We start from the raw sequence: 21,362 nt of genomic DNA on the forward strand, positions 1-21,362 counted from the left end.
CTCTGTAAAAAAAAAAAAAAAAAAAAGACCTATTGCCGAGATTCTGCTATGGTAATGGGTCTTTGGAGATTTCTGGTATGTAGAGATGCCTCATAGTTTAAGAGTGAAGCTTTCTCAGTGGGGCCTCTAGCCATGGAGCAGACCTTGTGGCTGGGGGGTACTGCTTTCTGCTGGCAGGGGTGAGCCAGAGTCAGCCCCTGAGTGTTTCTGTGTGGGTCTGTGGGTCCCAGGATGCACACCCCTTGGCATCCAGCGTCTCTGCCTAGGGGCCTGCTCCAGGCCCCCAGCCCTTTCCCTGCTCCGGTCCCGGGCTCCTTGGCAAAGCTGCCCTTGCCCTGTCAGCCATCCTGGCTCTCACCTGTGTTGCTAGCTCTGTTTCCCGAGCAGCCTGCAGTTTGAAGTCTGCTCTCAGACTTTTGTTTTTATTTAATTGTTGTCTAATTAATAGTTGTGAAAAATTGTACTGGCCAAGCAGATGATACCTTTCCTAAATTATGCCATGTTGTTGTGTAGAGAGCGGTGGCAGAATTGCTATTTTAAAGTGGGATTTCGTAATATAAACACGTGTCCAGATTACAGGAAATACTAAGTTGATGATTAATCGATGCTGTGGAGCCAGCCTTGTGGTTCAGATGCTTCCATTTTTGTGATCATCCATCTAGTGAGGTCTCAGCAGGCCCGCGCCTCCGATGATTTCCCGATAGCTAACTTGCAGTTTGTTTTCTGCCCTGTGATACCGGGGCAGGTGGCCATTAGGAGACAGTGCAGAGGGCTCCTCTGTCCGTGCTGAAGGTCAGGGTTGCCAGAAGATGATGAATGGCCTGAGGCTGTCAGGATCTTCTCCAGGTCAGAGAGTGCCTCTCCACCGTGGGGCTCAGGAGCTGTGGACGCTGCTGCTTCATCGAGGACTTTTTAAGCTCCTGCCGTTTGTATCATTGTTTTCTTTGTATTAGAGAGGGCTGATATTCAGGTAAAGAGAAAAGTGTAGTGATTTTTTTAAACCTAGGGCGTGAAGATTTTGAATCTGTTGACACATACCCAGGGCTTGTCAAAACGTGGGTGATTTCATGTGTAAGCATGTGACGTGTTACCCGAGATGTGAAATAGGTAGAAAGTTTAAATGTGTCTGAGAATAGTTTAGAAAAGTCACTGAGGAAAGAGACCATTGTAAAATTACTAACTAGGGATGGTGAACAGGGGCCATCCTGACCTCTAACTTCTGGAGGTTGACAGCAATAGAAGGGATGGACCGTCTCAAGATTGGCTCCCCAGGGTACTGAGGGCCAGTGGGTTTCACTCAAATGTGGTGTTTCTTTGAGGGGATTGGTCAGGGGGGAGACTGTGGTCTGGACCCCAGCCTGATGGTGGATGAATGTCAAGCATCTTCTGGAACAGTGTGGAGGCAGAAGAGTAGCAGAGGCCCTGGACTTAGACCACTCTGCCTCTTACCAGCTATGCGGTTTAGGGTGAGGACTTCACCTTTCTGAATCTCCCTTTTCTCATCTGTATTCTCTCTCCATCCAGTAGCCCCACCGTAAGGGGTTGAAGATTCGATGGCATCATCATTCTTCTAATAAATGAGTGGTGGATGTGGGAAAGCATGTAGCCCAGTGCACAACATGGTGACCATGCAGGAAATATTAGCTCCAGAAGGGAGGGCAGTGGGAAAGGTCACCACTGGGCCGGGGTGTGTCCAGGGCCTCGAGTTTGGATAGTGTCTGCACGTCCTGTGCCGAGGACAGTGATGGCGCAGCCCCTTCGTAGCTAGGCATTGCACGGTAGGGCGTCCTTGAGGCTGGTCTGTTGACCCCCTTTTCTCTGGGGTGAAAGGGCCCATGTGCAGTTAACAGCTTTTAGGCTATAGGGAATTGATGGCTTCTGCTTTGATGTTCTTCACAGTTCACCTGCCACCAATCCGGGGCTCCAGAAACAGGCCGACTGCGTTTATCTCGCCTGATGGGTGCCTCTCCAGAGGCATCAATTAGGTGATAACTGATGTTGAGACACTTGGCTCTCAAGAGCCTCCTAATGGACTTCAGGGCCTTGTCCTCTCTCCACTGTCCGCACTGCCTTCTGGTGTTCATGGTGGCTCCAGGGTGCTTCCTCTGCCCCTTCAGCTGGTCAGAGTTGCTCAAAACCGTGATCTTCAGGAGGGAACCAGGGTTGGCTTGGCCATGAGATCCCATCTTGGTTTTCACAGTGACGTCATTGTCCTTTAGACCCATGGTCTTAGGGGCGCAACAGTGGACTTTCCTTCCTGGAGAGGAGGAGAACCAAGTTGAGAGACAGTGCTTGGAGTCCACTGCAAGCTGCGCAGTGCTTCCTGTGCCAAGGGGTGGGGAGTGAAGGGTGGAGGGAGTCATTCTCTCACTTGGTACTTTATATCCTCCCATGTTATTATTTAATTGAATTTTAGCATTGCTTTTTTCCTTACCTAACACTGTACACCAAGTAAGTTCCAAAAGAATCGCAGAGTTAAATGTAAAAAAAAAAGTTGTAAAAGAACAAGAAGGAAGAAATAGAAGAAATAGAGAACATCTGATCTAGGAACAGGAAAATCCTCTCTAACCATAAAAACAAGTGAAGACATCATAAAGAAATTGATGGTTCTTGAAAACCTAAACTTTTTGAATTATGTACTTCCAAAAAATTCAGTACACAAAATTAGAAAACAGATAAAAAAAGGGAAAAAACGTAAAGATGTATAACATTAACATAGTCAGTTCCTTAATATTCAAGTACAAAATGAGAAGAACCACTGCTATAGGAAAATGAACAAGAACACGAATAGGAAATTCACAGAGTAAGAAATACACACGGCCAAGAAGCTTTTAAACTTAACTAGCTATCAGAAAACATAATTGTGGGTTATTCCTAACAGTGAAAACTTGGAAAAACCTAAATGATTAACAGTAGATTGTTTTTAAGTTACTGTGTATTTTGATGTCTTTAAAATCATGTTGTAAAAAAACAGTTAATGATTTACGTTCACAACATACTTTGTAAATGAAATGGGTGGGTTAAAACAGTGTTCTCTCCATTTTGTTAAAAAAAAACTAAGATTCCAGAGTATACATCAAAATGTGGACAAAAGATATCTTTGTCTGATGTGCTTCTGTATCATTTTAATTTTTACAAAAAGCAAATATTTTTACATTTTTAAGTGAAAAAGAAAATGGGCAAAAGTGGGTTGAAGCATCTAGGTAAGTCAAGAGTGCTTCAGCCCTGTTCCTGTCTCCCAGTGGGTGCCTCATGGACTCTCCCCTTCTTTCCTCAAGTGCAGTCCTCCTCCTTCTCTGCTCTCCACTTCCTGCTCCTAAGACACCTGCTTGTTTCTTCTCAGGACTGAGCACTGAAGGCATCTACCGGGTCAGCGGGAACAAGTCAGAGATGGAGAGTCTGCAAAGGCAGTTTGACCAAGGTAAGGCCACAGCCCAGCCGAGCACCGGAGGCCAGTCAGGGCAGACGCAACAGCCGGACTGCCAGCGGAGCCCCTCGGGGGCGCTCCTGCCACACAGCCCCAAAGCCAAGGGGTGCTGGCTGGGTGACTGACAAGGAGAAAGGGTTTTGGCCCCTGTCAGCAAACAGAAGTGTCATCCCCGCCAAACCTACTTCAGCCGGGCTGCTCCCGCACCCCACCATCCAGGCACTGTTCCGGCCCACCCCAGCCCGCGCCTCGCTCACCAGGAAAGGGCCTTGCTTCCCTTGGACTGGGCTGTGCAGGGGTGAATCTCAGGCACATGATGTAAAGGTTGGGTTGAGATGACAATCCCCTTTTGCCAGGGCCACAGGAGTACCCTCCTCACAGAGTCCCTGCAGGAGAGAAACGAAGCAAGGGAGCCTTTTGTGATGAGCTGAGCCTTGAGCCCCAGTCTCCCAAAGCTGAACTCTCATGAGTTAGGCTGGCTCTTGGCCGGGACTTCTGTCTCCTAAGCTAGATCAGGTCTGAGAGGCCTAGAGCCAGATGGCCAAATCTATTCCACCCTAACCCAACAGCCAAACTGTAACTCTTAGAACTGAACACCCACCAGTGCCAGAAGCAAATGAGCCAAAGCAGTAAAAATTCACAGATGTCACTGACCGAAGAGGAAAGGAAGCTGGGGATCAAAGCAGGGTCCAGCTTAGCATGTGACTGGGCTCAGGAGGCCAAGCCAGGCAGCCTGTGCGGGCCTGCAGGAGCCAGCAGCTAAGCCTGTGCGCTGGGAGCAGGCGCCCCACCCCAGCACCCAGGGGCCCATAGCACTTCGTAACACCACAGTCAGTCTCTGCTGGCTGGCAGCGGGAGAAGGTGACCCAGGAGAGAAGGAACATGTGCGTTAGTCTTGCAGGGTAGGAAGCATGAGGTCAGAGTGAGGGCAAAGCCACCCTTGGGTGTACACTTGATTATATGCCAGAATCTGTGACATGGGTTACACACAACCCCCAGATAGAAACAGCTGGTATCTATCAGCAGATGATTTGTACGATCAGAGATGCAGTAAAGTATGTAAAGAAAAACTAGAGACACAGAGGTCAGAGGTATCATAAGCTGGAAGGGCCCAGCAAGGGGAAGATGAGCCTCGCTGCCCGATCACCACAGGAGCAGGGACGGAGATGGCAGCCCGGTTGTTGGTAGCGTTTTTGTAACCTTCCAGGAAAAGGGAGCTGGCCTTTTGGGAAAGCCTCCTCCTGTTTTCCCTGAGTGCGAGGGTGTAAGGAAAAGGTAGCAGCACATCCAGGCCAAACAAGGGGAGCTGGATGGCACAGAATGGGGGGTGCAGCTCCTCTACTCAAAGGCTGACCTTGGAAGGTTGGGTGTCAGCCTCTGTCTGTGAATCTCAGAACTCTCTTTTCTTCTTTTTTAGCAGCACCCAGGGGTGCCACCTTCTGTCCAGTCTGTGATGATCCTGAGTCCCTACCCAGGCTCCAGGCCTGCCCTGGGCAGCGTCCCTGGGTCCCCGTTTCTCTGCTTATCCCCAGCGCTGAGTGTTCCTTGCTTCTGCCCAGCTTACATTGATCTGGCCTCACTCTCCCAACTTCCTTTCAGATCACAACCTGGATTTGGCAGAGAAGGACTTTACAGTGAACACTGTGGCAGGGGCCATGAAGAGCTTTTTCTCAGAACTGCCAGACCCCCTGGTCCCATACAACATGCAGATCGATCTGGTGGAGGCGCACAGTGAGTAGTGGCAACCGTGTGTAGCTTGTGGGCCCCTGGCAGCGCCCCAGGCGGACTCTGTGTTGGGCAAATTGAGGGAGGGGGTGCAGCACCTTAAGAATGGGTCCTGCCCTCAGAGAGCTGACATTTGGACTCTTGGAACTGAGATGTGAAGGACGTAAGGAAAGGGAACTAGCAAGGTGGCGCCGAAGGGGCTGACACATTAGGCCCCTGCCTTGGTTGACCAGAGGTGCTTCTCTGAGGGTTCTGTCAAGAAAGTTGCACGTGGCCCCAGAACTCCGTGAGCTGAGAGCCTGGTTTTGATGTCGGACTTGGGGCAAATCTCTGCTCCATTGCTTGTTCACAGTGTGTGCATGGCCAGCGTGACCTTCCCTGGCCCTTAGTTACCCCTGTTACCATCCCTCCTCGTATTTATTAAATGAGATTCAGAGAGGTCTGGAGGCAAGGCTGTGTCACAGACCTGTTAAGTGGTAGGTGTATTACTTTCCTTTGCCCTCCTCTCGCTCACCCCTCTTCTCCCAGCTCTCTTAGAAGGAAATTAACGTGTGGTGCAGAGCCAGATAGCCTCTGAGGAAGCCATCCTCTTGAGGGAAGGGGACAGCTCCGATGGCCCTGACCAGATGATCACTTGAGGCTGCAGCAAGTTAGCATCTCTGGTTTTAATGGTCACCTTGCACGCCATCCTGCCTGCCCCGAGAGCTGTTTCTGCCCTGGCTTGCCTCTCTCCAGAGGCATTTGTCCACCATGTGGGAACCTTCCCACTGGGCAGCCTTTCCTGGACTTCATGTAGTGCTCTAGGTGGGGGGCCTGACCTCTCCAAGCTTTCCACGGGGTGACATTTCTGAACTTTTTTAGCCAAAGGCAGCCTTCTACTTTATACCTCTGGTGGGGTGGGCCAAGACCCCAGAAGCAGCCGCTGCTGTGCAGCTACAGAACGGAGTGTCTTTGCCAGCGACCAAGGGGGTGGGGAAGTGGAAAGGGAGCTGTGTTCCTGGGACCCCAGCACATTAGTCTTATCTTGCCACTGCCCAACTCAAAAGAGGGAGTTTTAAGCAAACACGAGTTACTCACAAAGCTGATGGTGTGGGCAGAATTCTGGGGGCTGTCACAAATTCGCAGGACCTTTAAGATGTGGGTCATGGACTCTTCGTGGCTTCGGGAAATAGAGGTGCTGACAGAAGCCCAACTATGGAGGGGTGTCCCTGTCAGAACCTGACTGCTGTCAGTGCTGCAGAGCCCCCAGAGTCACTGTTCTGTGGTCTGCCTTTCCTGTGATGTTTGTTTCCACAGTCTAGGTGCCGCCTTCACCACCATATTTTACACACACCGTCTTAGCTGATTGAAATTGTTCGCATCCCCAGTCTTATCCAAGCCCACAGGGGTGGGCAGAAGCACTGGCAGCTTCGGGGACTGTCATGGGGTTCCTTGGCCTTCTTTCCCATCTGCCGTCTCAGGACAGGAGTCTGGGTTTCTCCAGATGACTTAAGGGGTGGGGACAGGTGCCAGCTTCTGCTCTGGTCCTACCATCCAAAGATAGAGGTCCTCCCAGCAGTCACTTCCCTAGCAGGCTCCAGGCTGGCTCAGATGTGAAACACATGGGAAATCTCCATCCAGAGCCAGCTTTCTTTCCATGTAAGCTAAGCTTGTCTCTGGGCAGAAGTTGGGAAGAGAAGGTGTGGGCTGGTACCCAGCTTGCTGGAAGCCCAGAGATTCCGGACAGCGTTTGTCTTGACTTGGCACCATCTAGAGGCTTGTAGAGTCCTGGCACCCCGCAGAAAGAATCCCATTGTTTCTGCGGGAATTGCTGACATAGCGTCTTTTTGTTTGGGGAGGGTCACAGGGGGCAGGAGAGGAAGGTGTTATTGATAGGGAATCAGCTGCCTTCCTACAGCAGCTTCCGCCGCCTGCCCCTGCTGAGGAAGGGAGCTTCTTGCTGCTGCTGCAGCCTGGAAAAGGGTGGAGATTTTCCGCTTCCTCTTCCCATTGTGTGTTTCCTGTGCCCCAGGCTGGTCAGCTGGAGCTCCGTTGTCTTGAACCTGGTAGAGAGAAGTGTATCTCACTGACATGGCACCTCTCACGGCCTTAACAGTTGAGTGAAGAGCGGGGCTGTGTGTGCCAGAGCTTAACTGAGCCAGAAACACCAAGCAGGCAGCGCCAAAGTTAGTGTTGAGGGACATGATGGAACAAAGATTCTCATGCCCAAAAGTAGCTATTCTCAGCCTGGCTGGGTTTCCATGGCAACGTCAACTTGACCAGCTCTTTCCACGTAATACCTAAGAGCTGTTGTGTCTGTGTGTGTTAAGGGCTTGGAAATGGTTTCCGATCCCATCACAACAAATATCAAGGTCACTATCAAATTGTTTTGTAAGCTCCAAGATTTCACAATATTGAACATTGCTGAAATTCTGCCTGCAAATGGAGGTTTTCGTGACTGTTCACCAGTCATTTTCCTACCACGTTCAAGGTGATATGTGGGAGCCTGAGAAAGGAATAGCAGCCGCCGCAGCCCACACTGCGAGGGAGGGCAAGCTGGGCGTGACCTGTGCTGAGACGTGGCTCCTGCCCTCCCCGGTGCTCACTTACGTTCTCTGCCAGACAGCGCGAAGCAACCTGAGCTGGAAGTGCAGAAACGCAGTAAGGAGAGAGGAAGGTAGAAGGCCTCCTGGAAGAGACGGCACCTGAGCCTGGCTTCAGAGAGGACCAGGATTTCAGGAGGCAGCTAGAGGGGGCTTGAATTCTCCTCTGTCTCGTCCTCACGTTTCACCCCAGGCTTCAAGAAACAGTATCATTTATTCTTGCCCCGCGTCTTCTCTCCCTCTCACAGCCCCCCCAAAACCCCACCACCACCTATCCGGAATCCCTCTGGTCCAGCAGTCCCCGCACACCCTGTCCTATGTCTTTTGTGCCAGGAAAGGCCCTAGAGCTGCCTCTGTCTTGGTCCAGAGGCTCTGAGCCTAAGGACCTTGGCCTCAGAGCCTCGTTAGCCCCCATAAACTGCTTGTGAGTTCTGTGTGCGCATTTAAGTCTACGGAGAAGACCATGGTCTTTCATCAGATTGTCAAAGGGATGGGAGTTCCCTGGCAGTCCAGTGGTTAGGACTCCACACTTTCATTGCCAAGGGCCCGGGTTCGATCCCTGGTCAGGGAAATAAGATTCCACAAGCCACACAGTGTGGCCCACCCACCCCCCGCAAAAAAAAAAAAAAAAAATCATCAAAGGGATATATGAGCCCAGATGGTTCAGGATGCTGGCTTATCGTCTCACCCTTTCTATCTGCAGATGAGACAACTGAGGGCTAGAGATTAATAAATGACTGACCGGCGAGGTCGCCAGGTGGGCCAGTCTTGCTGCTCATTGGGCTCTTGTTCACGTGCTGCCTTGTGATGTTGCTAATTCTGGGATCCTGCTTCCTCTTGTCTGTCCAGTTAGCTCCTTAAGAGCATGGGGGTGTTCCTTATCTCCTAGCATGTGCCAGGCCCTGCGTGGGACAGGGACAGATGGCAGCAGACAGACACGTGTGCAGTCCCTGCCTTCATCTGGTGGGTAGGAGACATTGCACAGGTTACTGCAAGGTCGTACCTCCGGGAGAAGGACACCCTGAAACTTCCATTCTGGGCCCAACAGAGGGAGAGTTCAGCCTTGGGGTCATTTCCCACCAGAAGGACAGCTGGCAGCTGCATGCATCACTGAGCGATTGTGACCTGCGCCGGTGTTTTCCTTTTCTGGTGGTGCAGGTGTGCAAGGTGGTCAAAATCCATCAGGGATTTTCCTCTAGGCACTGAGTTGAGCGGTAACAGATCAAAGCCTAGAGCCTGGTTGACAGCCTGGGTACCAGAGATGGCAGCAGAGTGACACAGCCAGGGCAAGAACAGTGTTTGGGATTAGGGCCCCTGACACCAATTTGTGTGACCTTGGACCAGCATTCTTACTCTTTGGGCCTTGGTTTTTCTGTATACTGTGAGGGGTGTAGCAAGCTAGCCTCTGAGGTCCCCAGTGGCCTCTGGCTATCCTCGCCTCTTTTTAAATTTATTTATTTTTGGCTGCGTTGGGTCTTCGTTGCTGCACGTGGGCTTTCTCTAGTTGCAGCGAACGGGGGCTACTCTTCATTGCGCTGCGTGTGCTTCTCATAGCAGTGGCTTCTCTTGTTGTGGAGCCCGGGCTCTAGGCGCGCGGGCTTCAGCAGTTGTGGCACACAGGCTTAGTTGCTCCGTGGCACGTGGGATCTTCCTGGACCAGGGCTCAAACCCGTGTTCCCTGCCTTGGCAGGCGGATTCTTCTTTTGTGTGTGTGGTACGCGGGCCTCTCACTGTTGTGGCCTCTCCCGTTGCAGAGCACAGGCTCCGGATGTGCAGGCTCAATGGCCATGGCTCACGGGCCCAGCCGCTCCGCGGCATGTGGGATCTTCCCGGATCGGGGCTCAAACCCGTGTTCCCTGCATTGGCAGGCGGATTCTTAACCACTGAGCCACCAGGGAAGTCCGGTCCTCTCCTCTTGCTCCAAAGTATTGGGACCTCAGTTCCAGGTTCCCTGGTCTGTATCCAGACTTCATCTTTTTTTTTTTTAATTATCTATCTGTCTGTCTATCTAGTTAGTTATTTTGGCTGTGCCAGGCCTTCGTGCTGCAGCACGCGGGATCTTCGTTGTGGCGTGCAGGATCTAGTTGCAGCAAGCGGACTTCTTAGTTGCGGCATGCGGGATCTAGTTCCCCGACCAGGGATTGAACCCAGGCCCCCTGTATTGGGAGCACGGAGCCCTACCCACTGGACCACCAGGGAAGTCCCCAGACTTCGTCTTGATTCAGGTGACCTCACATGCCTCTCCTGAACCTGTATTGATGCCTCAGTTGACAGACACATGGTTTTAGAAGTATGGTTTTGGGGGCTTCCCTGGTGGCACGGTGGTTGGGGGTCCACCTGCTGATGTGGGGGATGCGGGTTCAAGCCCCGGTCCGGTCCCACATGCCGCGGAGCGGCTGGGCCCGTGAGCCATGGCCGCTGGGCCTGCGCGTCCGGAGCCTGTGCTCCGCAACGGGAGGGGCCCCGGCAGTGAGAGGCCCGCGTACCGCAAAAAAAAAAAAAAGTATGGTTGTTTAGCTGAGGAGGACTGAGCCCTTTTCAAAGGGATTGTTGAAGCTGGGGAGGGCTCTGCGCATGGCGGCAGGCAGGTGACCCGGAGCAGGAGTGCTGGACCTGGAGACAGAGCTTGGTGCCCACCCCTCCTTCCGCTCACCAGCCTTGTGTCCTTGGTGTTGCCTCTTGAATGGGTCTTCTCAGCCAGCATGTGGGATAAACCAGCCCCACCTGCCCTCTGGTGGTGGGAGGACGGCACAAACAGCAACTGTGAAATCGCCCCGCCGACATTCCTGCGCTCTCCAGAGGTAAGAAGTCACTGGTGGCGTGACTACCGTGAAAAGACGGCCAGCTTGAGTGGGTCCCTCAACGCTGGTGGTGGTGTGCTTGCTGGAGGAACATCGAGACAGAAGGACAGGTCAGGTCAGGAGGCTGTGCGCGAGGTAGACCTTGTTCTTCATGGGGCTTTGCACCGGGAGGCTTCCGGTTGTTCCCTTCGCCGCCCTCCCCTCCGTCTAGGGCCTTGTTAGGCACCTTGCTGGTGTGCTACACCGGGAGGGGGAGAGAGGCTGGCGTGCCTGAGGGTGGCCCTTGAATCACTGTCCGAGCAGGTTCTGTAATCCCCCCGGCCCACCGCCCGGAAGAGAGAGACGGAGCAGCCGTCCTTGTTGCTCAGCGGATAGGAAGGAGAGGGGCCGTCCCGGGCAGGCAGTGCCATTAGCAGCCCCATTTCCTGCGTGCAGCCAGGAGGACGGGTGAGGCTGGGCTCTTACGTGAAGGTGCTGCCGTTCGTACACAGCTGTGTTCTTGTCGTGCAGGCGCCTAGAAGAGGCCTCTGGAAGCCCCGTCTGGAAGGGCGCAGCTATTTTAAGGGAGACTCAGCACGCACGTGCTTCTCGTGTTTTCCAGGACAGTTGTTCCTCCCTCCACCCCTGCCCCCACCCTGAGCAGTTTCCTTCTTTTAAGTAAACTTTTTACTGAAACGTAACAGTAAAGGATTTTGAAACTCAAGGCCAGACAAAAAGTGTGCCCTTGAAGTTGAACCCTTACAGTAAGTCTTGGGTTCAGAGAAATGAAACTGATAATGGCGCCACATAACTAGTTCCTGTGGGGGGTTTGTAGTCATCCTCTAACAGACAAATGTTACCAAAACAGTTTTTATCAAGCCACGCTCTCAAGTCAGAACATTCACCGGTTTCATGCTCGTTAGCCTGCCAGCGAACACTCTCAGCTCCATGCCTGCCATCTTGGCGGCCGCCTCTTCCACTGGTTCCCTGAGACTCAGACTTGCTCCCAGGTGCTTGTTGTGTGTCTGGCTGTGAGCTCTTCATTTCATGGTGTGGTGTTGCCACTGTCATGAGCCTCTTGCATGGGCAGGGAGGCTGCCGCTCAGACGTGTCGCTCCCCCGAGATCACGCAGCTGGCTGGTCTCAGAGACGAGGTCTAGACCACCGCACAGCCCTTCCTCCCTGCACCTCCCCACACCTCCCGACCAGCCGTTTATGTCCCGTCTGTCCTTCTAAGTCTAGCTTGAGGCTCCCAGACTGTGGTGACCCTCTGGGAACGTCACCTCCTACAGAAGTTCTTAACCAGGAGGCCGCAGGCTTCCTAAAGAATAAGTGGGTCTGGGGAGTCTGTGAAGCTCCAGGAATCGTAGACAGGGCTGTACACAGTTTATTTGTGGGAGAGGGTCCAGAGCTTTCATCTATCCTAAAGGAGCCCATGTCCCCAGACCAGTTAGGAACCATCATATTTCTTAATGAACCCCCTGTCCACCTACCCCACAGCCATCAGTTGTGGGAGAGCTGCCATCTCTTCATGGGATCCTCCTGTGATTTTTATGAGCCCTGGAGTCCTAGAGATAGCCTTCAGTTCCAGCAAGTGGCCACAGGGATATCTTCCCATGCTCAGAGAGATCTCTCGACCAACTGGTTCCAAGTGGTCTCTGGACCATTTTTGTCCCACTAGCCCAGGGCGGCTCTCCCAGACAAGGCAGGCCAGGTCTACTCAGGAAGGGGAGCCAGGGCCCCAGGGAGCACAGCGGTCCTCACTCAGACTCTGAAGCCATCTGGAGAGGGTTTGGTTCCCAGACCAAGAGGCTGATGTCTACAACCTCTCTGGGCCTCAGATTCCTTATCCTTGAAGTGGGGTGATAACAGTCCCAGCCTCGTAGGATTGTGAGGACTCGCTGAACCAGGCCTGGCATGGATTAAGCGTTTCATTTGGGTTAGCTTATTTTCCCTCTCAGTACATTAGGATTCCGTGATGGGCAAACTCTGGACGGTAGTGGGGGAAGGGGATATGTCGTCCCTTTGATGAACTACATAAGAATTCCCCCACTGTTTCCATCGGCTCCTCCAATAGGGAGATATGTGGAGGGTCCCTGTGACTCCAGGAAAAGGACAGAGCCCTGGTCTTGTGACAAACTCCCTCCCTAGACCGTCTGTTGGCGTGGGTGGGTGGCAGCGCTCACCCGTCTGGTCAGGAAGCAGGCAGGCTTTCCGCATTGGGATGCCTGTCTCCAGGGGCAACCGGATGAGCAAAGAATGGTGTTCTTTATGGTAGATTCTCTCTGGATCGTGGAGTCTCGGGTAGGGGGGGCCAGGAAGCCCCAGGAGTACAGCGCTCCCCTTCAGCAGGGGCCTGGGACGCGGAGGTGGGCCTGACCCCTAGCCCCATGCCACTGCCAGGTGTGCCAGCCTTGGGCACCGGCTTGCAGGGAGAAGATGGGGTTGGGCTTCCCTCAGAGAAGGTAGAGTATACAGCGTACTCTTCCCCGGCCGCCAACCCACCGGTCTGACCAACTGCCCAGGACCAGTGTCTGCTTTGAGCCCCAGGCCCACGAGCCTTGTCTTGGTTTTCTCTCTCCTCAGAAATCAATGACCGTGAGCAAAAGTTACACGCCCTTAAGGAGGTACTCAAGAGATTCCCGAAGGAAAACCATGAAGTCTTCAAATATGTCATCTCTCACCTGAACAAGTACGTTGCAGGGCTTGCTGTTTGGTCTTCCCTCCTTTGCAAACCTCCAGTCGGGGCCAGTTGGCTGTAGAATGCGGCTGAGCAAGGCTCCGTCCTCGGCCTGCTGGGCTGCTGGCTCCTCCACCTCGGGCTCCTGTCCTGGTTCTGTGTGAGAGAGGCCTGCGTGGCCCCCCGCACACCCGAAGTCCTTTCTCCAGGATTCGTGTTTCCTGACTGGCGTGATGGCACGCTGGGCTGAGACAGGTGTGCGGTGTAAGAGAGTGAACTGCACTCAAGCAAGTGCGGGAGCCACAGTCAGGAAACCAGTTAGCTGCGTGGTTCCCGCATTTACTCACACACACAGTAGGTTTGTTTTCCAGCCAGACCTGTTCCTCTCCTGACAAAGTGGTGTCTTATGAACTGTGGCTTGGGATACACACGCTTCTTCTCTGTACAACCAGAGCATTGCCCCGCTTTGGGGGCCTGCGGGAGAGTCCCTGAGGCATCCTGCCCACCCACGGGGCTGGGGTGGCGTGGGGTGCCTCCCGTGAGCTGGGCCTCAGAGCCGCGTGGAGGCACTGGAACAGAGGACGGGGCGTGGAGGGGCTCGGGCCTCAACTCGCAGGCCAGGGCCCTGGAGAGCTGTGCTGGGGCCTTTTCTGTTCTCGGGCTGCAGGTGGGCGGGCCAGGAGAGCAGCTGGCGAGGCAGTGACCATGAGCACAGGCGGTCGAGATCCTCGATCAGGCCTGCTACAGGGCTCTGACCTTGAGTTTGGTGTCGCCTACAGAGTCAGCCACAACAACAAGGTGAATCTCATGACCAGTGAGAACCTGTCCATCTGCTTCTGGCCCACCTTGATGAGACCCGACTTCAGCACCATGGACGCCCTCACGGCCACACGGACCTACCAGACAATCATTGAGCTCTTCATCCAGCAGTGCCCCTTCTTCTTCCACAACAGGCCCATCAGCGAGCCTCCCGGCGCCACGCCCAGCTCCCCCTCTGCCCTGGCTTCCACCGTTCCCTTCCTCACCTCCACACCTGTCACAAGTCAGCCGTCACCGCCCCAGTCGCCTCCGCCCACCCCCCAGTCCCCGATGCAGCCGCTGCTCCCCTCCCAGCTTCAAGCCGAACACACGCTGTGAGCCTCCGAGGCCCAGGGCGAAAGGAGACACGGTCTTCTCTGTTTGACGGGGTAGCGTTTGGCCTTGAACAAAACCGGGTCTGCTGGGGGCGGGGGTGGGGAGGGCGTCCCCTCTCTCCTCTCACCTTCTCGACATCTCAGCGGTAGCACCACCAGCCAACAGTCCACCAGAGGCTGGGCCGTCCAGTGCCCTGAGCCCCAGCACTGCAGACCTGGGGCTGGCTGCAGGCCACAGCCGGGGCCCTGCCCTTTGACTTGGACCCTTTTGAGGACTGAACTAGCCAGGCAGCGACCCTGTGGCCCTCCACACGCTCACTGCTCCCCGGACCCCCTCCCCCACCTGTCTGCGCACACCAGCCTCAGGGCGTCCGCCCACTGGACAGAGCACGGGCTTTGGCCAGGGGGGAGGAGGAGATTTGGGGCTTCAGGCTGCCCCAGGGCGGGGCCGGCAGCCCCTAAAGAGAACACTTCCCGTCTGTTGCCACTTCCCACCTTCCGTATCTGCACCTCACCCCCGTTGCCCGTGCAGCCTGTCTAGCAGCCTCCTTGGGAACATGTAGCCCACAGCTCTGCCACCCCGAGGTACAGTGCTGAGCACAGATCAGAACAGAGGGAGGGTAGCTTCGTGCCTGGGCTGAGAGAGGGTGTCGCCGCTTCCACCCCCCACGCACCCCCTCCTCGGTTCACAGGCTCTGGGGATACGTTCCCTTTAAAACGAACATGAAGAAAAATGGGAAGACCCCCTCCAGTGATTTTTAAAAAGAAAAGGAAGAAAACTACAGACGTCGAGATTTAACTCTCTCCCCACCTCTGCCGAGAGGCAGACAGGTGGACGCGGACCCCTGTCTTGGTGACAGCAGAGCGGGGGTGCCTGCCCGGGGGTGGTTGCCCGAGAGCCTGTTGGGGTCCCACTTACGTCCTGTCACTAGATGCCCCCCACCACCCCAAGAAGACAGTTTGAGCCCTTGGTGGGAAGAGCTAGGGAGACCAGCATAGATACTGGTCTGCCTTGGAACACACTACAATGCTACAGAAACGCTGCTGCTGCGTGCGTGCGTGCGTGCGCAAGGTTGGGGTGGGGCAGCTGGAGGGTGCCAGGGTGCACTTGGGGTTCGGTTCAGTGTGTTTGGTGTTGAATCATTTTCCTACTGCGCCAGCAGGGGTATTTGTGGGAAGTGGGCCGTGTGTGGGGAACTCTGAAGTACGGTGGCCTGCTGGTGCCATGTAGGGCCATCCTTCACGTTCCCAGGCTGTCAGAGCCCAGAGGAGCTCAAGGTACAAAGACCGTGGAGTCGTGAGGAGGGCATCATGCCTGCCTGACACCATCCTCCTCCCGTGGCCTTCCCCCGCCCTTCCTGGCCTTTCCACTGGCCCCTGAGAACCCTTCTCGTTCCCACCTCCGCCCTCCAAACACAGCAACCCTGCTAAGGCTGCTACAGATACTGGCTGCCCCCCCATTCCCCGTGGCTGGGCCATGGCCTCTGCAGTGAAGAAGCCTGACACTAAGGTACCCTGGGCGTGGGGTGGAGGCCCACACGCTGCATAATCCTCTGGGGTCTCTTTGCACTTTAAGAAGCAGCACCTGTGTCTGTGGTATGTTCGAGGATGCCCTGGGTTGCCTCAGCCGGGTGACCTGACAAAGTAGAAGATGCCTCGGAACAATCCCAGCCGCTCCCAGCCCCAAACGCTTCCTGTTGGCTGCTGGAGGGCGGGCTAGGCCCTTTGCTCACTGACTTCTCTGGATAAGCTGGATATCTCACTGTTTCTAGTTGTTTGACAAAATAAGGTGCTTGGAAAAACTAGATTATCCCTGCAAGTTTACCGCCTCCTTAGGGACACAAGTCAAAAAGCAGATCCAAGGTACACGACTGTCTGACGTAGATGTTGGCTGCCGGATTTCTTCTCTCTGGTGGATCTGTGCTTCATGCTTTGTAGGGGGCTTGGCTGGAAGGCAGTGTGTGTGTTTAGTTTTGACTGAGGTGGTCAGACTCGTGCTTCTCTGGCCCTCCGACTCCCTCAGCTCTGAGCCCCAGGCAGGTGAGGAAATGACTCCATTAATCTCTGCCTTTTCTAGGTCATGCTCACCTGCTCCCAGTCAGCCCCAGTTTGGGGTGGGGGTGGCCTGGGGCCACTGCCCCATGTGTGAACTGAAACAGAAGTGGCCCGGATCCCTCCCACTGCCCAGTCTACACTGCCGCCCCTTTGTGCTGGCGCACTGGGCTAGCTGCAACCTAGGCTTTGCGCCAGGAACTTCACAGGCCCCAGGCTGTCCTGCCTTCTCAGGCAACTCCCATCCCTGAGACTGCACAGTCCTTGTAAGTGGTAGGTGATTTTTCTGGATGGGGAGGGGGCACGGTAAGGGCGAACACCTGTGCATTGCATCATTACCCATGTGGGAGTAGCAGAGACCAGGCTTCCACAGGTTAGCCTCCGGTCCCATGGTGCCCCCGGCCAGCCAACCTGGGCAGCTGCAGGGACCCCCTCACGTGCCTGCCCCCAGTGTCCTGCCAGGGCTTTAACTGTGCAGGTGCGGGCTGGTGGCTCATGCCCCGAAAGCCACAATCGGACAGGAAGCTTCAGGGGTTCCTCTTTGTTTCCTTTGCTAACTCAGTTACATTTTCTGCTTCTCGGGCTGGAGGACATTCATCCCGAGTTGGCATTGGTACCAGCAGCAGTGCTGGGCCCTGGGCTTTGGCCTCTGGGGGTGGGGGTGGGGGTCATCATTTGGACCAAATGGGCACTTGGAGGGGACCCACGAAGGCGAGTGTGGGAGCGTGTTGGGGCAGGCTACCCGTAACTGGAATGCTTCCCACCCCCCACCTCCCGTTCATCTAGTGTGTTAAGCTCTGGAAAGTTATCTGACAGGTCATTCTCATGTGAGCTGCACCACAGCTCTAGGAATTGAGGGAGTGGCAGGCATTAATTAACCTTTGCCAAAATGGGTAAGCATGTCAGTGGGGGTATGGGGCTCGTTCGGTGCCTCACAGCAAAAGAGCAGTGTGCCCGGAAGCTCTCTCCCTGTCCGGTGTTCTTTCTACATCCGCAAGAGTGTAGGCACCAGGAGCTGGAAATGAACAGCTCTCGGTTTTAAGTATAAGGCTGATTCTGGATCTGCAGCACCGATGCTTCCGCAGAGGGAAGTGGTCCAAGGTTAGGAGGCGTGGCTTGTGAATTTGCCCTCAGTTCTTGGTTGTGTTGCATGTGGGTATCACAGCACATTTATTCCTGCGCTCTGTCAAGTTCTTCCCATCACTTGGCATTTTGAGGAGGAATGTGAAGTACTGAGTGCTGTTTCCTGGGTTTTCCTACATCCAACGCCATCTTGGTCTTCCTGCTTAAAGCAGAATGCATGCTGCAGGTGAGATTCTTCTAGCAGAATGTGTGTGTCCTTGCCAGGGTGGACAGGGGGTGACAGCATAGGAGCAGCACACCGGCCAGGAGGGGCTGGGAGAGCACGACTTCCCTCGTCCCTGCATCTTGGCTCCTCTGGGGGGGGGGCGGGGCGGGGGGATCTGGAGAGACGCCATCTCCTAGGCCACGGGTGTTCCGGCCTCAGCCCTGAAACTCGGAAACCAGTCAGCTGCATTTGTAATCCAAGGTCGTCTCCATCTGTGCACTCCCCAGTCCCCTCCTGCGAGGAGACCCACACTGCGGGGGGATGTCTGCTGGAGGAAGTGTTGGCTCTGCCACCGAGGGCTCTGCTTTTCCAAGAGAAGGAAGCTCCCGGGATTTGGGTGGGTTGCCGCGGACCAAGTTCCCTCGCTCCACCTTCCTCGTGTGCGATGGGCACGGTGTGCCGCGGGGCCTGGGAACGGGCCCAGCTTGCTGGGGACAGTCGCGGTTGGCGCCGCTGGTTTCCGCAGACAGTGGACGGAAGAGTTGCCCTCATTCCAGTTGCTGGGCAGGTTCAAGCCGCTCGTTCGTGCTTAGGTGAAAGGACGACTGAGTCGTGTATGCCAGAAGCCCAAGTCACGTGCGTGACTGCTGGTGATCGCACCAGAGAAGGCCTGGCATGAGGGGAAGGGCCGCTCTCGTCTAAGGTCCCGGCCTGGGCCCGCCGCCGCTGTCTTAGAAGGGAAGGAGTCTTCGCACCTCCTCTGAGAGCCATCTCTCAGCCAGTCGCCCGCCTGCAGACTCCTCGAGGGTCAGAGGCGACTGCCTGCAGCTCCTGCCCAGCAGCCCCCCTCGGCAAAGCTCCAACAGCAGTGATGTTACACTTCAATGTAGTCGAGACAGGGCGTAAGTTATTGTTTGCATAAAAAAGAATCATGTTCCCTGTGTACATTTAAAGAAATTTTTAAAAAGTCTGAATTGTTGGGAATAAAACTTGTTTGAAAATTCGGAATAGTGCTGCTGCCAGCTTATTTTTCTGGTACTTGTATTTTCACATGTTAAATGATCTTTATATATGTTGAATTAACAAATATTTTGAGTTTCCTGAGGAAAAAAAAAAAAAACATTAATGGTATTGAAATGTGTTAGTAGTCTGGCTGTGTGCCCAAAATTCTGTTTTGCAGCAAAAGTGAAGAACTGTATGTAAAGAAAGTATAACAATTATTTCTTTGTGTTTTAGGGGCTTTAACCAGGACGTCCTCTAGTTGGTATTAGGAATGTTTGCTTAATTTCCAAACTTTCTTTTTTAAACACGTGGGTTTTTTTGAGGCTCCAACCTGATTAGTGCATGGCCAGCCATCAACTAAGGCTGAGGCATCTCTGACTGAGGTGTTTTTGTTTGGTTTTGTTTTTTAAAATCATGTATTTGCTACAGAGTATTGTACTTGTCTCAATGGGAATGGTGTAAAAAACTGAAAAGGCCTTATGTGACATGTATCATAGTTAATAAATCAATCTTGTAAAAAACCAAACCTGAGAGAGATGAAGGTGGCCCCTCCTCCCCGGGCCCTGAGCACACCCACCCCGGGCAGGCCAGCAGGCCAGGCTCCCGCCCCCTCAGGCCCCGTGGGGACGCTGGCTCCATCCTCAGACCCTCAGGAGGAGCACGGTGGGTCTCTGGCCATGGAGGGAGAGGGTCCCACAGCGCCCCTGGGAGCAGGCATTCTCCAGCAGAGCTGGGCCCCGTGGGGAGCTGCTGGCCCCTTCCGCTTCCATTCCTGGGACTGCTGCCGGGAGCTCCTGCCTGCACAGGACCAGCACTGGCCTCCTCTCCTCTCTCCTCTCCTCTCCTCTCCTCCTCGCCTCTAGCAGAGCGACCTGCTTCCCCCCCATGTCTACCGTCACCCCTGCAGTTTAGGTCATCATGCGAAGCACCACCCAGAGACCCCTGTGGCCACAGGGACCCAGCAGGCCAAGGAGACACCGAACGGCAGCTCCTGTCCATCCCTGTCACTCCCTGTTGTCTGAGCGGAGGCCACGCCAGTGGCTCTGGGGTCAGATGCCAGGGTTTACCCCTGGGTGACCCAGGAGAGTCAGCTTCTCAGGACAGCAGCTCCAGGGATGGAGGTTGCCCCTCAAAGACACCTCAGCCACTCAGAGTCGGTCCACTCTATCCCTGTTCCCTCCTCACCCCTCCTTCCTTCTAGGCTCTCTAGGTCACCTCCCAGATGCCACCTGCAGCCGCGACCTCTCTGTTCCCACCGCCTCCGTTCTGGCCCAGGTCCTAATTCTGGCTCACCTGGACTCTGATGGACACTCCCACACCTTCAATGACCTCCCCGTCCTCAGTCTTCGTACCCCCAAGTTACTCCAGAAGGAAGACCTGGCTTTGCGTTACCTGCGGCAGCAGTGGGGACTAGCCACCGAACGAGATGCCTCTCCCCTCCCGTGCCCGTGGCAGGCGCAGTCATCGATCACAACCCTCCCTCGCCAGAGCTCGGGCCCCACACACCCCCCAGGCAGTCGCCGCCCTTCGACAGGAGCCAGCAGTCACAGGTCTACCGCGGGCCAGCCAGGGGCCCCTCCCTCGACCCAGCCTGCCCTTCTCTCCCACTCCTCCAGTCAGACTCCCAGCATCTGTCAAAATCATATCCTCTGAATGCACTTGGCTCCTTCCGGCTTCCAAGTCTTTGCTTGTGCTCTTCCCTCTGCCTGGAATTCCTCCAATCCACACACCCCCAAACCTCAGCTCTGCCCATCAGATCCTCGCCTGTCCTTCCAAGCCAGTCTTCCTCTAGAAATTCTTCCCAGACCCTTTTACACACTGACTCACCCAACAACCATTTGCCTGCTATGGGATTCGTGTGACTCCCATAAATGCTTCAGCATTTGTTCTTTTTCAAAACAATTTATACAACATACAGCTGGCACTCAATACGTGTGCTGACATAAACCTTTGTCTCAAGTCACGTGTACTTGTATACTTATACCTCTCAGCCCCATCCACCCAAGTGGAGAGCTTGGGGGGGGCAGGGCCTGTGGCTCCCCCATATGTCCTCTCAGAATGCCCACCAAGGTGCTCGGTCTGTAGAATGCAATGGTCGGTCTCAACCTGGCCCTTGACTTGAATCTATAAGCCGACCTCTCCCATGTGACTCCAGCACAGACCTCCGCTCCGAGGGCCACATTCCTATCCACCTGCCTGTGACACTCTGCTTGCTGACCGTGACATACCCACAGCCACACTCCCGACCCCTTTCTCCAAACCTGTTCGTCCCCCATGCTTCCCCAAAGCCAGAGACCCTGGAGACCTCCTCAGGGTGTTACTCTCTCCCATCAACCCGGCCCACCTCCAAGTTGCAGTTTACCTTCCACGTAGCTCTCAGATCCCACCATTTTCCTCCTCATTTCCTGCCACCATCCTGATTGAATCTCACCAGCCTCCTCCTTGGCCTCCTCCCAGGTCTCCCAGCCTCCAGTCTCACCCCCTCCCTTCCATCTCCCTGTGGCAGCAGAGCAAGCTTTTCAAAACAGATCTGGCCCTGCCACCCCTCCCTTAACACCTTCTGGGGGTCCCCAGTGCCCTCAGAGGCAAACTCTTCAGCAGGTCCTGTGAAGCCCCCGCCAACCCCCCAGGGAGTCTTACCTTACACCCTTCGGTCCAGCCCTCTGACTCCTCAAGGGCCCGTCCACCTCAGG

At 54.7% G+C, this 21,362-nt stretch overlaps 1 protein-coding gene across 2 annotated transcripts in view; it reads left to right on the forward strand.

Moving 5' to 3' along the window:
• The window catches only part of ARHGAP35 (Rho GTPase activating protein 35), a 121,892-nt gene extending 103,248 nt beyond the window's left edge, over positions 1-18,644 (forward strand). For both annotated transcript variants that reach the window (XM_082863261.1, XM_082863262.1), the window contains exons 4-7: positions 3,344-3,421; positions 5,027-5,158; positions 13,101-13,206; positions 13,974-18,644. In XM_082863261.1, coding sequence (XP_082719387.1) covers positions 3,344-3,421; positions 5,027-5,158; positions 13,101-13,206; positions 13,974-14,331 — 674 coding nt within the window. In that variant the 3' untranslated portion in view covers positions 14,332-18,644. The remainder of the gene's footprint in view (positions 1-3,343; positions 3,422-5,026; positions 5,159-13,100; positions 13,207-13,973) is intronic.
• Positions 18,645-21,362: the final 2,718 nt, after the last annotated feature.

Source organism: Leucopleurus acutus, assembly GCF_964270905.1.
Source record: "Leucopleurus acutus genome assembly, chromosome: 20".
Lineage (NCBI taxonomy): Eukaryota > Metazoa > Chordata > Mammalia > Artiodactyla > Delphinidae > Leucopleurus > Leucopleurus acutus.